The 14,170-nt window shown below is 41.1% G+C and overlaps 1 protein-coding gene across 3 annotated transcripts in view; it reads left to right on the top strand.

The window, feature by feature from the left end:
- kirrel3b (kirre like nephrin family adhesion molecule 3b) overlaps positions 1 to 13,918 on the top strand; it is a 158,193-nt gene extending 144,275 nt beyond the window's left edge. Inside the window, exons 13-18 of one of the 3 annotated variants that reach the window (XM_071471756.1) lie at positions 1,807 to 2,017; positions 3,600 to 3,707; positions 4,268 to 4,351; positions 4,650 to 4,765; positions 5,485 to 5,571; positions 8,401 to 13,918. In XM_071471756.1, the coding sequence (XP_071327857.1) occupies positions 1,807 to 2,017; positions 3,600 to 3,707; positions 4,268 to 4,351; positions 4,650 to 4,765; positions 5,485 to 5,571; positions 8,401 to 8,862 (1,068 nt within the window). In that variant the 3' untranslated portion in view covers positions 8,863 to 13,918. The remainder of the gene's footprint in view (positions 1 to 1,806; positions 2,018 to 3,599; positions 3,708 to 4,267; positions 4,352 to 4,649; positions 4,766 to 5,484; positions 5,572 to 8,400) is intronic. The other 2 variants (XM_071471755.1, XM_071471754.1) reach the window with 2 other exon arrangements.
- Positions 13,919 to 14,170: the final 252 nt, after the last annotated feature.

Raw genomic sequence — 14,170 nt, 5'->3', positions numbered from 1 at the left:
TAAATATTTCATAATAGTTTGCACAAGGAATTGGCCTAACATTGCTCACTTATTATTTCTTAATATTTCTGATAGATACAAAAAGTGCAAAAGGTCAAAGGAATGTATCTGAAAATTTTTGCAATGTGTGTGCAACTGTGTCATCACAGTGTGCAGTAAGAGAAAATAATTCTGCTTATGAAGAAATACTGAATTCATTCAAATCTAGCAAACGTTTTAGTATTGAAGTGCAATCTGTATTTTTTCAAATCTTATTCTTTTGCAATTATTTACTCTATTTAAAATAATGGACAATATCTATTGCTTAACCTTCTTATACTCCTCTTGTTCTCAGCAAGCACCGCTCTGTTAACGGTTGCATGCAGTCTCTCAACAGCCAAATCCAAAAAACACTGTTTCCAACGCTGCAGTGAAAAGAGATCTGCTTAGGGTACATGCAGTTTGCAATTATCCAGTAGACATTAGTTCAGTCTACAGATGCCAGAGATATCTCAGTCAGCTGGCAGATTGTCAAACGGAGATGAGCAGCAGAAAATGGGCAGTTAACAAAAACAATTTTAACCACAACACGCCAGTCAAAAGTGTTTTACACATCCACAACAGAGCAGGATATCCATAGTGTATTTCCACCTCTTTGTGTCCTGTGTAGACTTCTTTGAATCCATACCGCCTTATAACAGAATGAAACATAGCTACCCCTTTGCTGTTGTAGAGCACTAGGTTCATGTCTTCAAGGTCGTCATGTATCGCCATGGATACGTGCACTTTCAGTAACACAACATTGCAACTATGCAAGAAGATACAGGTGAAGTTATGTAATGGCCAGGCCAGCACCATCTCATTAAACACATTCCGATTAACACTGGGTGGTTATATGAAGCAGAGATGTGTGAAGGCGGCTTGGTCACCTTTAACACTCGCACACTATAGGTCTCCTGTTGAGTAAATGCCATAACAAGTGGCAGTTGTTATGAGGGTCAAACTTGGTTTCTATTCTTCCTCTCACTGAGCATATTTAGATTACTTGCCAGCATTTGACACATGCGAAAGCTTGGTGGCTGTAGATTTTCAAAACCACATTAGGGACAGTACAAAAGATTTCATTGTTAGCATGCAAAGTTTTATTTATAAACGATATTCCTCAACAAAACTCATAGAATGCGTTTTTTCCTCCTAAGACTAAGAGTCTACAGCCATGTGAGCAGTCCAATAAGGCTGTACTTGGGCCTTGAGCTTAAATGCTAATGTCAACATGCTAACATGAATGATATGAATTATTAGCTTATCTTTAGTTTGATCATGAACTAAATTAGACAAAATAAAATCTTCACCTACTGGTGGTGCTGGATAAAATTTTTTAGGGATCAAAGGATTACAATTCATCTCGAGGAGGGGGACATGAATGTCTGTTGAGACATTTAATTCATAACCAGAAATGTTAGCTTCATGCTGTAGAGGAAAAGTCAGGGAGTCACCAAAGTCAATAGGCTTCGTCTTTTTGTGAGCATGAATGTTTGCACAAATTTCATGAAAATCCATCCAAAAATTTTTGAGATATTCCAAGGTGGTGGACCCACGGAGAGACCATCATTGCCACAGCATGGCTAAAACCTAGTAATCCCTGTTATGACATGAGTTGAAAGCTGAATCTTTACATGGGCAATACTGCCTTGGGCCCTTGCTGGTAGAACATAAAATATTTGGATAATATTGAGACCCACTCATAACAACTTTCCTCTGCAGCACCTCTCGTGTCCAAAAACTTCTTACATTACCTACCACCTCATGCCTTCTGTCTCATCTCAGGCTTGGTCATGGAAGGAAACCGTGTTGGAGTCTGGAACATCCGGCCGCTATACCGTAGAGACGGTCACCACAGAGGAAGGAGTTATCTCCACACTCACCATGAGTAACATTGTCCCAGCTGATTTCCAGACCATCTACAACTGCACGGCGTGGAACAGCTTTGGCTCTGACACTGAGATCATACGGCTTAAGGAACAAGGTGGGAGCCAAGGTTCGACAGGTTTCAGCTTCCTCTTCTTCAAGTCACATGACAGTGGTTTTCCAGATAGTGATAGATGGTGGCAGAGCTGTGGTGTTCATATCACTGTGGTTGTACCTGTCTGTGTCTGTACATTTTGTGCACCTCTATCAGAGTATTTGTGGGTGAATGCACTTTTATTTATGTAAGTAGGTACGATGGAATTTGATTACCAATTGAATTATAATGAGGCACGATAACAAATACAAACAGCAAATTGTCACTAGATTTATTTAATCTTAGAATAGTAATCATTGACCACATAGATTCGAGTACACAATCATTTCTCACTTTGATACAACTATTTTTTTTAGAAGTTAGAAGTATGTTGTTCAAAGATGACATTTTACCAATTTGGAATTGCAGCATGGTAATACATAGTTACACTGCATGACCTAAATTCTGAAGCTTTTGATGTACAGTTAATGTGATGATGACACCGATAAATTCCTTACAAATTAGTTTTCTGGGTTAACATGAAGTGCAGCTCCCTGGTAATTTGAACTGCTGACCATTGGCGCAAGCTGCCTCCTGAATATGAAACACACTGTGCCTTCTGCTGTCTTCAAGTAAAACATTTTTAAACAGGCAAACATTTCTTTTGCTTTAAAAACGAATACTGTCTGTTGACCTTTCCCCCACTGCCTTGGGGGGGATCTCTGTTTTCCATCCACTTTTCATAAATGATAAATTATAAGCTTCTTATGTGAAAGTGACATTGATCAATGAAGACATTAAATAGGCTTTAATGGTGTAGGAAGAGCACTTGGTTGTTCGGCGTTTGTTTAAAAAGCGAGAAGGTCATAAATGTGGGCTGGTAACTCAGGTCCTCATTACACCACATTTTAATGAGGACATTTAATGTTGGAGCAGCATATAGTTGTGTGCCTGCAGGTTTAATCTCTTCCTAGTCGCAGAAACAGTGTAACATTCTTGCAGAAACACACAAACATGATTATGCTTAAAGGAATACACACACTCCTCTCAGTGACAATAAAAGCTCTCAGTGAAATGCTTCTATTTGCCTAAATGAGTGTAAATAAAAAGTTATTAGACAGTAGGATAATGAGATTATATTAGAAGGAAAATGTTTACCCGGCGCAGATAACAAAGGATTTGGTAATTCGTTTTAGTAGAATTTCCAGTCAGTGGGACATACAGTGCAGAAGTTGTGGCATTGTGCCTGTGTGTTTTTATTACATAGCCTTGTGCCTGAGGGATAATGACAGTGTCACTTAGAGGGATAACATATAGCATATCTTCCCCCATTTTCTTGTTAGAGAGACAGAGATGAAGGAGAGACGAGGACACTTGCTCCCCGTGTGTGTGTGTGTGTGTGTGTGTGTGTGTGTGTGTGTGTGTGTGTGTGTGTGTGTGTGTGTGTGTGTGTGTGTGTGTGTGTGTGTGTGTGTGTGTGTGTTGAGTAGAAGGTTGGCCTTCACATTTTGAATGTTATATTGTGTGCTATCTGTCATTATATTGAATTTAATGTACATTTGAGATTATTCGTGGTATGTTATTGTAGAAGGGTATGTCTCTTTGTTGCTCTCTGCAGAGTCTCTCCCAGTGGCGGTGATCATCGGCATTGCTGTGGGGGCTTTTGTGGCCTTTATTGTCCTCATGGGCACCATTGGAGCATTTTGTTGCACCCGCTCCCAGAGAAGTACGTTTCCTCTTCCCTTTCACATCCATTGAAGCATGCATGCCAAAGTACTGTATGGGTCCCAAGCACACTAAAATATGTCCATCTATTCAAATGTAGATATTGTTTTCATCAGAACAAATGGAAAAAAAAGTTCTGCTTGTGAAGTTAAATAATCTTAGCTGGCTGCAAACTTTGACTTGAGTTTTCTTAAATACAAGGCATCTATAAAAAAGACAAGAAGATGACACGAAATTGGCAGCTGCTTCAAGATTTCTGTCACAAGATAAATTGCTGGAACATAGTGTCAAAGTTAATACAAGATGAAATCACTGAGATGGTGAGGTGCTGAGATGGACATCTTTTTGTGGTGCAGAGATTGTGATAAGGGTTCATTTCATGCAATCTCAGTCTGGCTGCGTTCGCTTTTGAGGCTATTTACAGTACATCCTACGCTATGTTCACTGCCACCCACCCATGTACCATGTGACTCTGGTTAGAGACAGTCAGCCACTGTCTCTCTCCAAGAACCAAATTGTGCTACTGGTCCCTTCAGCATGTCTATTGTCTGTATACTACAGAGGAAGCGCACCTGGTTATGCCCTCACTGCCCGTCTCCATCTGTGCTCACCAGAGAGAACTTGCAAGCAAAATTAAGACAGAAAGTAAGACTTTGTTATATGACAGTATCATCAGCATTGTCCCCAGCAGAATGAGCCACCGTGAAAGGCTGTGTGAGATTGCATATGTATGCAGAAAAAGATAATCTTGTGTTGGCAGGAAACAAATGATTAATAATGCTTTGTATTGTTTTCGGGAAATGGGGGAGCTCTCACAAACCAAACCCAGGGATCTTTGCTAAATTCTCTAATACTGCAAACCTCACTGGGGGAAATTATAATGTCAACAAATACAGAATGGTGTTTATCCAGCTTATTGGGATGTGTCGTTTGCTTTTGCCAGATCTGAAAGGAGTCGTGTCGGCGAAAAATGACATCCGAGTGGAGATTGTACACAAAGACCACAATGCAGCACGGGAAAACGAAGAACACACCTCCATGAAACAACTGATGGTGAGTGTGAGTGTCACAGCATACTACTTTCCACTTTTTCATGTTTTCTGCTTTTTTTTTTAAATACATTTTTGCTTGTCCTTCTTGTCAGTAACATAATGAATGCATTTTACTACCTACATCGTTATTTCCTGTGAACTACATTATTTTGTTAGTAATAGAAGAACAGAAAGGCATATAGACTGTACACATGTACACGAAGCATGGGGGCTATATTTATCAATATGATGCCAGTCGTCCTATGAGCAGAACAGACCCCAATACATTGTAACTATGGAGATGCTGATGCATACTGGGTAATCCTACAGTGGGTGTACTTCTGTATCTGCATGCCCTCTAGACACACAAAGACCTGTTTTCTCTTTGGAACTGTACCAGTGTTTTGGTTTTCATGTAATTTGCTCCAGGGCTGGGCTATTTGTAGTTTGAGGTTTTGGATTACATTTTCTTTCAAAAATGCAGACGATACTTGATGTTAGTTCAGGGAAATGAGCTTAGCTACCTTGCAAATCTCCTTTTTGTAAAGATAAATAAAAGATATTCACAGATACATTATTAATGTTCCCCACCAGCCCTAAATGAAGGTGAAACATGTCTGACTGATATTAAAAAGAAGAGAGTAATAAAAGGGAAATCCTTCAGTCTTAAAATGTCTTATTATTCTTAGTGGAAGACTTTCAGAAACTACACAGACTCTTAGTATACTTTGCTTGATTTCTGTGCAGGTTGAACGAGGAGAGTTCCAGCAGGAATCTGTTCTCAAGCAGCTGGAGGTATTACAAGAGGAAGAGAAGGAGTATCAGCACATTAAGGTAAGACAAATGGTGTACTGGCCATCGTGGGCCGCCATGTTTGCGGGTCGTCAAAAGGTTTTATCAGCCTTATCTGTCTCTTTACTCCTCACGAAACTCTGACAGAATGAAGAAATGCTCGCAGCAGAACAAGAGTAAAAGGTGGTGAGAGAGAGAGGGAGAGAGAGAGAGAGAACACCTTTGGGGCAGAAGGTGGTCTTCAACTCAGACAAAAATAGCTGAGACGCATTAATCCCTCTCCTGTTACATGTGATTTTCTAAGGCCACAGACGAAATGACTCCTGCTAGAGGTCTGATTTTATTAATTAGTCTCATCAATGGTGGTTCAAAAAATCAGAGGCTGGTTGTCCCTTAAGCTGTTATTTAAGTTACTTATACCATTTACACGAGACTGGACTGTTTTAAAGAACATGTAGGACTGAGTGAGGGTAGTTATTAGATGTTCTGATTAAACTGTCTTGGCAGCATTTCTAACCTCTTTCAGTTTGGAATATACTTAACTTTTACAAAGTCTTTTCAACACATTCTGCTCATAGAAATGGGTTATGTGACATATCAAAGCCTTTGGGATCTGCAGATAAACCTTTATCCAGTCCATTTAGCAGATCATGTCTAGAAAAACTCTCAGTTTGTTTTGGCTTTAATGAGGATAAATATGACTTTCTTTTTTTCTTTCTGGTCCCAGTGTTGTTATTTGTAAGCCGTGTGTGTTTACAAAGTCTTACAGCTTTATTATAGTATTCTCAGATATTCCAAACTTTTAAACTAATTCCTCAGTTCATCCTGTTAAACCAGACAGTCTACACTTGTAAGAAGTCCCAAAACAAATGAAAACAAACACATACTGGATTTCATCACATTTTTTTTTTCTTTCTGTTAATAAGTACGCCTGGATTTCAGAGTAAACTCTCTGATTCCTGAAGAACACTGTGTCTATACTAACACTTGGTAACTGTTAATATCAGTGATGTAATCGTTACAGCTGGCAACAATATGCAGCTACAGTATTCATTTTAATCACATCACCACTAAACAGGCATCAGTGCTTCAGACAGACTGAGTAAACAAAGTGTGAGTCACAGCCCAGTTTCAACCCTTCTGGTGGCAGGTAGCAAGAGACAGTAATGATATATTTAGAAACATGCTCTACGAGTCTGACCCCAGGGACTCCATCCACTGTTTGATCAGTGACATCCACTCTACGGTGTCTTTTACCATCTGATATCAATAGTCTTGCTCCCTAATACTTTTGGAGCATGTATCCCTCCTGCTTCTGCACATATGGAAAAGACCTTTAGTCAGATCCAACCAAATGTGTCTTACTCAGTTAAGCCCATATTCAGTGAATGTAATAAAACTGACTTTAGGGATTTTTTATGGCTGTCCATCCATTTACATGTCAGTGAAAGGATCAGCCTGTAAAGATGAGGTTTCGGTTCTCACATGGAGGCACTTCACCACTTGTAACTGTTGCGATAAATGATCCACACATGATTTTGGAGGTTCGTGTATCAACGCCCCTCTCACTTCCTGATAGGCTAACCTTTGTTAAAGGACGGCCACCTTCTCCTCTGTCAGTGCTTGATCTGCTGTTGTCAGACCAGTAAAGTAACCTTGAAAATTAGTTCTTTGCAGGTTTTTCATTCAAATTAGTCAATAAAGTGCACAAAAATTCCCTTTACACCCATAATAGTTTACTATTTAAAAAAAAAATCAGGGTCACATTTACAAATGACCTAATAATGGGCATTAACTAATATTTAAATGGATTTGATCAGAAATACACTGTGCCATGTCAACAGTGAGGCAATACGAGCGGGGGGGATATTTTTAGTGTCAGCTCAGATTCTGCTGCAAGCTGGAGCTCATCAGTGCCACAGAAAAAGATTCTGTCCCATTCATTTGTCTTCTTGTCCAAACGAATGTTGGCATCGGCTCCCCGGAGTGGGCCTCTGTTGTGTTTGCCTGCCTACCTGCACCCCTGCATCCCTCGAGGTGGATTTTTTCAATAGTTAATGATAGCGTGCATGAGGCGAGAGCAGCCAGGGGAGGGGGGGCTGAAAAAGACACAACGGCCAGACGCAAACAATCTCCCTGTCTGCTGTCTGATAATGACAAGCATAACGAGGATCCTCTCAGGTTGTCTCTCTCATTTCCCCATTATGAGCATTCTTCTTCTGGGATTTGCCACCATGCTCACTATGCTTGACATTCACATCCATTCACACACAGGGAAATGAAAAAAAAAAAAAAAAACACACAAAGACCACAATGCGCGCACACACACACACACGCACCCTAACTGGACCCTTAGCAACAGAACGGTGCTTGCAGCCTAGCAAACAAGTGGCACAGTTGTAGCCTCAGAAGCCATTTCAGGGCATACATGAGATAACAGACACTACAACCCGTGGAGATCCAATTAAAGCTGGTGTGTGAGTAAACTTTGCTATGACTCGTAAGGATGCCAAACTATGAATCATCAAGGCCCACTTAATTAGAGAAACATGATTTTAAGGTTAGCATGGGGGCTGCCTAAATCCTAGTACTAAGCTTCGCCACTGTTTTTCCTCTTTCTCATGATGTACACGGCAGCCTGTTTCCTTATTTATTCAGCAATTTGAATAGTAATTACTGCCAGTTTGACCTTGGCCCCTGGGGAGCTTTGACTAGAATGTATGTGAATGCAAACAGGAAAAAAAGGATGGTTTTCTTTTTCCTCTTTTTCCAATATTGATTTGCTACTATATATAGCTTGAAGAAAAATACAAATATATAATAATGATTATAATAATAATAATAGTAATGTTTTTGTTGTGTTTTCACTAGGACCCTACAAATGGCTACTACAGTGTTAATACCTTCAAGGAGCACCACACGCCTACCATGGCAGGGAATCAGTCCACGGAGGTGAGGAACACCACCAACACAGGTACCCTGGGCAAGCAGCGAGTACCGACGGGAATGTCCTTCACCAACATCTACTCCACTCTGGGAGCAGGTCCCAACCGCCTGTATGACTACAGCCAGCGCTTCGTGCTGGGCATGGGCAGCAGCTCCATCGAGCTATGCGAGCGGGAGTTCCAGCGCGGCTCACTTAGCGACTCCAGCTCCTTTATCGACACACAGTGTGACAGCAGCGTCAGCAGCTACAGTAAGCCGGACGGCTACGTGCAGTTCGACAAAGACAGCAAGGCATCAGCCTCCTCCTCCTCCCACTATTCCCAGTCCTCCTCACAGAACTCAGATCTCACGCGGCCCCTCCAGAAGCGCATGCAGACCCACGTCTGACCACCAGGGAGGGAGGGAGGGTGTTTGAACGGGGTGTAACAGGCAGCCAGGATTGTAAAACTGTGAAAGAATCAGCTCCCAGGAAACCCTGAAGTAACTGTGTCTCTGTGCGTTTCCTCTGGATGCCTGGAGACGCCGGGGCTGGCTTTAACACATCGTGTGACTTGTTTAGACTTCACAGTGTTCCAAAAAGTGGATCAAGAAGCCTTATATTCCTCATGCTTAACTCATCAACCACCTCCTTTTATAAACCCATAATCAGACTTGTGCCACAGAGAGGTTATTTGCCAACACAGAGACAAGTTTGGAATCTGAACATTCAATTCCTGGTTTTTACAGTGGGATTGTTAGCAGATTGGACAGCGGGGGACACAAGGCTTTTGTGTGACAATCAGCTCCCCTGGCAGAGACCCCTTTTTTGCCTTTTGAAGATTGTCATTCAGAAAAACAGAGATTGTTGTAACGAGTGTTGAAGCACTCAGCACGGACAGCACGATAATGAGTGCGACCCAATGTCCTGCTGCTCCCCTGTAGTTTGAAGCACAAAAACAAGTGTGCAAGTGTATTTTGTTTTTTTTTTTTCATTGTTAAAAACCATAACTCTTCCCTCCCCCCACATTACCTTCAAACACTGTATGTGAAGCTTGGCTTGTTGAAACTCGTCTCCTATGTAGGTGGAAGAAAACTTTCTCCTTGTGCCCACAGACGTCTCGAGCGCTGAAAAGAACGGCTGTTTTTCTCTCCGCAGCTGTATCTGGGCCACAGAGCTGAGCAGATAAAGAGGGGCTGAGATCTCATTTTAAATCCCTGAGTCATTATTTTACTTTGACACTCTGCGATAAAAGAATATCAGTGTATATATGTGACTGCAATTTCTTTTCTAGCATCTAATTTCTGACTCTGATTTCCCTCATGGAGAACTCTAAATGAGACACGAGCGCCTCTTCTTTTCCATATCTTCTTTGCCTTGAGGGTCTGTTTGAACTGCGTCAATACAAACTTTGACTAAGGGAGATAGACACACACCATCAGCTCTTCTGCTGATGGGGAAGCTGCATCTTCCTTGGTGTTAACGCACCCAATCCAGCTCCAAGGCACGCGGCAGGAAAGCCCACAAACTGCAACATGCGTTGTGAGTTTCTCCTGCTAACGCCACAGATCATCAGCCATATACTTTGGGTTACCTCCTGAATGAAATGTAAACATTATATTTTAGCTGAGCTTCTCATTGTGTGGTTATCCCATTGTTGTTGTCAATATCACTGTTGACACCGAAGCTTAGTGCACCCTGACTGTGTACCTACTCGTGATCGTGCTGGTCATCAAGGGACATGACAAGCAAGTTTAGAAAATGTGTTCTTCTTTGCTGTCTGCTGTTCATTTTGGGCTACCGTGGAGCTGACGGATGGTGGCACGCTGACGCTTTTAAAGTGCATCGTTTTCGTTCAGTTCTCTTCAGCACTGTATGTGACATATATGAAATTGGATTTATTATTTTATCACTGACAGTGTGTTTGTTTTGGTTGAGTTCGTAGAGACGGAGAGTAGCGGTTTCACTTTTCCAGCTACACAAACATTCAAACTTTACATAAAAGTTCAAAGTGAGCCTGTTGTCAAGAGTGCTGTCGTTGTGGTGGAAATCTTTGTGAGCTGGAAAAAGAAGCTATCACCAGGAGTTCAGATGTCTCAGGCAGGAGGATTTATTGTGGGCTCGGCACCAAGGAGAAAATGATGAGCAGTATAAAGCCAGCATGTGAATCAGAGCAGTGCCACACCAATTTCCTAAGGATGTCTTGTCCTGCAGGGCATATAAAACCCTCCCAGACATCACATGTCCTTATCTAACTGTTGTTATGTGTGTCCTGCCTTTTGTCCTCCTTCACTCATACATGTCTGGAACTGGATTTGGACAGTCTCGTCTAAGTTATGCTTCTCCACACATTCTTATCTTAAGCCCTTGGTTACCTTAGCTACAGAGCATATAGATGGCTCCAACTAGATTCTATCAGTCATAATAGAAGCTGAACAGTGAACCAGTGTCTCTCACTGAGGTCTTTATGGTCTGTGCTGAGTGTCAGTGAGCCCTACAAAGTAACAAAACAACACTAAAGGGAAGAAAATGCCTCCACAACGGTCATTCAGTGTGCACGTTTTGTGGCAGAACACACAGTAATGACTGTGGAGTTTCACTTTTTTGCAGCACTAAACACTGGGAATCCCACTGAAGATGTGTGCATAGTGCAGACTCTGTAAAGCGATGAGGCAAAAGTATTTCACCTTCATCTTAGTGTGGATGCTGCCACACATCACACCATGTCAAGTTAAATTCAGACCTTTAAATCAGACGTAAACCAAACAAAGTTTGCTGTTAAAGCAGACTTTGATTAATAAGGGCAACCCCTTTACAGGAAACAGACCATTTCTGTAACAACCACAGTTGCATCATATATTACATCACATTTGATTTTAGCCATCAAAAGCCTCATACATCTGTCAGTTTTTCACAGTGTGTTCCACCCATACTTTATAGAATCTGATTGGTTGTTATTCGATCAGTGCTTTGAAGGGTAGAGACTAGTTCCTGGAGGAAAAAAAACAGCAAACTGGTGTGAAACAGTTATGGAAACAGCAGCTCACAGTTTTACTTCTGTTTTGTCAAACCCAACGAAAACATAACACAGAGTATAGGGTTATGATATGCATTATCTAATTAGGTTTTTCTGTATATTCCATAGTGCAGTCAACTGGGATGAAATGGGTCTAAAACTATGAAATCTGCCACTCAGCCCAAGAAAAAAACCAAACAAGGCATTTCTAACAAAAGCAAGATGTTGTTGTAAGCACTTTACATATGATTATATTCACTGCATTTGAATGGGGTTTTCCACTTGAGTGGCAGTGGTTTGGACTCTAATTTTACAAATGGATTGGCGCCCATTGTACAGCTTAAGACAAAAAGCTCTGTTTCAATGCTGATAATCCAGCTTGGCACTTAGCGGACTGTATATAAATCTCTAATGCTGTCTTTCTCTGTATATAATTTTTTTCTTGGCTTTTCTTTCTTTCTCAGTCAGATTTCACTGCTCAACACATTCATGTGGCGTCAGAACTGTACAGACAGACAATCATTTTCTCTTTGTTTCCTTTCCAAAAATGTTATCAACCTTGCTTGTTTCTCACAAATTACATGAAAGGCTTGTGTGAGTAGTTTCTCTACCCCCAGATCTCACGGGGAAAACTCACACTCTGTACACCGAGCACACAGGAGGCTATAGGATGAGAAGCTGAGCTTAGCTGGGACAGCTTTGAAGTGAGAGATGCAGTATGAGGTTATTATACCTTCAGCCCTTCTGAGAGATGGCCAGATGCCCAGCAACATATTGCATTTGGCACCATGATGACTGTCAAGTATGCCTGTGCCATTTCTTATTTCGTTTCCTTCGCACTTATGAGTGCAGGACAAAATTCTTACCTTGATATTGGCAGGAGTCAGTTACAGTGTAGATGCTACTGAGTGACCTAGTTTGCATGGGACAAGATATAGATTATTATTTGCATACATTATGCACCATGTTACATCCACAGCATCAGACTTAAAAAATGATCCCCATTCAAAACTTACCTTAAGGCAGACATACAGCGTGTCTCGGCCTAAAAACAAAATGAATTTGCCTTCCTTTCCAAAGGGCCCAATTTTCCTTATCTGATGCCGCTCCCGCACTGATCCAAACATAATGCATTTTCCCAATCCAGAGAATCTGCACACTGCACAGCAAACAGATAAATATTTGATAGGCCAGCCTTCTGTCCCATCTCCCCATGGCAGAAGCTACAGTGGGCATGAGAGCACCAGAGGATGCGAGTGCCATGTCAGTCTTTGGGAATCAAAGCCCATGTGGGGACAAAGTCTGCCCTGCTCACCTGTGGACGCCTCTCCGGCTGGTTCTGGCAGCGCCTGTTTGCCTGGCTACAAGCACGGCACAGATGCCAGGGCATAACAGATGAATAAACACAAAGACCCGGAACAATTACAAGGGGTTGCTGCCCTTTCCTGATAAAACAGAACAACCCTTTCAGAGCAGAGGAGGCAGGGCAGTCTGTTATTCAGAGATGGTAAAGACTAGCCTGGAGTACACTGGACAAGGACATTACTAAGGTGAGAGACAGAGGTTATGAGTAGTGTGAAGTGAAGACTGGTTGGTAGGTGTTTGTCATGGCTTCTCTGCCCACTGGCTATGTCATATTTGTTTACTACACAAAACTGTATGCTGGGTCTGAATAAACTGGGAAAAAACAGATAAAGAAATGATGAACATTAGCACTGTCAATATCTCGCCTATCTGTGCAAAGGGTGATTTACATGAGGGTTTTTGAAGTCTCCCTCATTGTATGATAGGTGTTACTGTCCATGATGGAACAAAGTGGAGAAGGTGCCATTTGAAACACTGAATTGGTCATAATAACCCTACTTTTTTACTGTGTAAATGCTTTCTATCACTCTGTTTCTCTCTTTCTCTCTCACTTTTTTTTCTACCAATCAATACCTTGTTAGTACTTTAATAACACACTAATGTAAGGCCTGGACTAAGTAGTATTTGCAAATAATCCTCAGAGTTTGCTTTAGCCTGCAGGGCACGCCGGGAATCGGTGTGCTTTGGTTTGCAGCGGACAGTGTACAATAAGTCACAGAAAATTGAAAGAATCACTGAAAAGCATTTGAAAGTCAAATGAGTGTGCTTCTCTGTGATTGGTTGAATTGTTCTGGACTCCAAATAATGCAAACTAGTTTGCAAACACTAAATGAGCCAGGTCTAAAAAAAAAGTACTTAACTTACATGGTCATTTGAAGAGTTTGTATAAATAGTGAACCATAAGCATACAGTAATTGTAATGAAAAGACAAAGTGTAAATTCTACTGGGTCAGTCACTATTTTCATGCAGTGGCCCTCTAAGAAAAAAAAAAAAGAAAAAAGGTTGTATTTTAACTGTTCTGGTCTGTGAATCTATGATGCTTTTGCTCTGTATATTTGGAGAATAAAAATGATGTTTGAGGTTGTGTGTATTTTGCACTGTTGTCTGTTAGTGAGAGTGAATGAGCAGATTGAGTGAGATTCAGATGGAATTCTTTTAATACTAAATGAACATATAATTTGCTCAGAAGCAAAATAGGATGTTGGTGGATAATTAAAGGTTATATTCACTGACAATAAGCCTTCACAACCAGTTTTGGTCAATGTTTTTTCTGAGAGGGAGTTACTAATTTTCAGATTAGAAATGTTATGTTTGCTATGCAAATGGCTCTCCTTTT

Source organism: Trachinotus anak, unplaced genomic scaffold, assembly GCF_046630095.1.
Source record: "Trachinotus anak isolate AG129_WGS33_773 ecotype Australia unplaced genomic scaffold, CSIRO_AGI_Tana_v1 ptg000034l, whole genome shotgun sequence".
NCBI classification, from domain to species: domain Eukaryota; kingdom Metazoa; phylum Chordata; class Actinopteri; order Carangiformes; family Carangidae; genus Trachinotus; species Trachinotus anak.
Note: the sequence above shows the minus strand (reverse complement) of the source record. Positions and strands in the feature narration are given on the sequence as shown.